Source organism: Chrysochloris asiatica, unplaced genomic scaffold (assembly GCF_000296735.1).
Source record: "Chrysochloris asiatica unplaced genomic scaffold, ChrAsi1.0 scaffold00142, whole genome shotgun sequence".
Taxonomy (NCBI): Eukaryota; Metazoa; Chordata; class Mammalia; order Afrosoricida; family Chrysochloridae; genus Chrysochloris; species Chrysochloris asiatica.
Window position 1 is genome coordinate 4,267,921 of NW_006408660.1, and position 1,020 is coordinate 4,268,940.

The 1,020-nt window shown below is 48.1% G+C and overlaps 1 protein-coding gene across 1 annotated transcript in view; it reads left to right on the forward strand.

Moving 5' to 3' along the window:
* RPH3A (rabphilin 3A homolog (mouse)) overlaps positions 1-1,020 on the forward strand; it is an 83,764-nt gene that overhangs the window by 53,591 nt on the left and 29,153 nt on the right. Inside the window, exon 8 of the mRNA XM_006870508.1 lies at positions 333-419. Within this exon, the coding sequence (XP_006870570.1) occupies positions 333-419 (87 nt within the window). The remainder of the gene's footprint in view (positions 1-332; positions 420-1,020) is intronic.

The following is a 1,020-nucleotide window of genomic DNA, read 5'->3' on the forward strand; positions in this document are numbered from 1 at the left end:
AACTGCTGACCCTGAGGTTAGCAGCCCGATTCGTAACCACTACGCTACCAGAGCTCCTTATCCAGCACTGGAGCCCCTACTGTATGTCTGCATGTGGTGGAGGCAGGACTGCAGAAGTTGGGGGGCTAGCAACCAGGCTGCAGCTGGGATTCTCCCAAGGGAGTCCGAGTACTGAAAACAGAGAACCACAGAATCAAAGAGTGTAGGAAAGAGCTGCGACGATACAGGGGTTGTTGCATGCGGTTTACACCTTGACTTGCTGGTTCTAAGGTCCTTTCTGTTTTTTGTCTGTCTGGAACATAATGAGCTGTTTCCTTACTTTTCCTCTTCAGGCTTGAGACGGGCCAACTCAGTCCAGGCCTCCAGACCTGCCCCTGCCGCCATGCCAAGTCCAGCGCCTCCTCAGCATGGCCAGCCAGGTACCTGTGATTAAACCTCCCCATGTGTGTATTATCTCCTTTAACCCTCACATCAACTCTTTACATTCGCAACTTGAAGTTTGGTGCTGTCGAGTTGGTTTTGACTCATAGGGACACACCATATATACAACAGAACAAAACACTGCTTGGCCCTGCACCATCCTCACGAGCATTGCTGTTTGAGCTCCTTGTGGAAGCCACTGTGCCAATTCATCTCACTGAGGGTCTCCCTCTTTCTCACTGGCCCTCTACTTTACATGATGTCCTCCTCCAGAGACTGGTCCTTCCTGGTGACATGAGATGAGATGAAGTCATGTCATCCTCTCTTCTAAGGATGTATTCTGGTTGTACTTCTATAATCAGCCTCATTTACTAGATGGGGCACTTGGTATGTGTTGTTAAGGTAATTCTGACTCAGAGCCACTCTATATGACACAGTAGAACTTTCTAGTCAATTTCCACCTCATAGTGAGCCTATGAGTAGCGTCAGGGTAGAACTATAGGGTTTACTGAAGCAGCTCACCATGTCTTGGCTTCCATGAACCTGCCATGCAACTTTCTTAATTTTAAACTATTCAGAGTTCCCATGATCTGTTTGAAC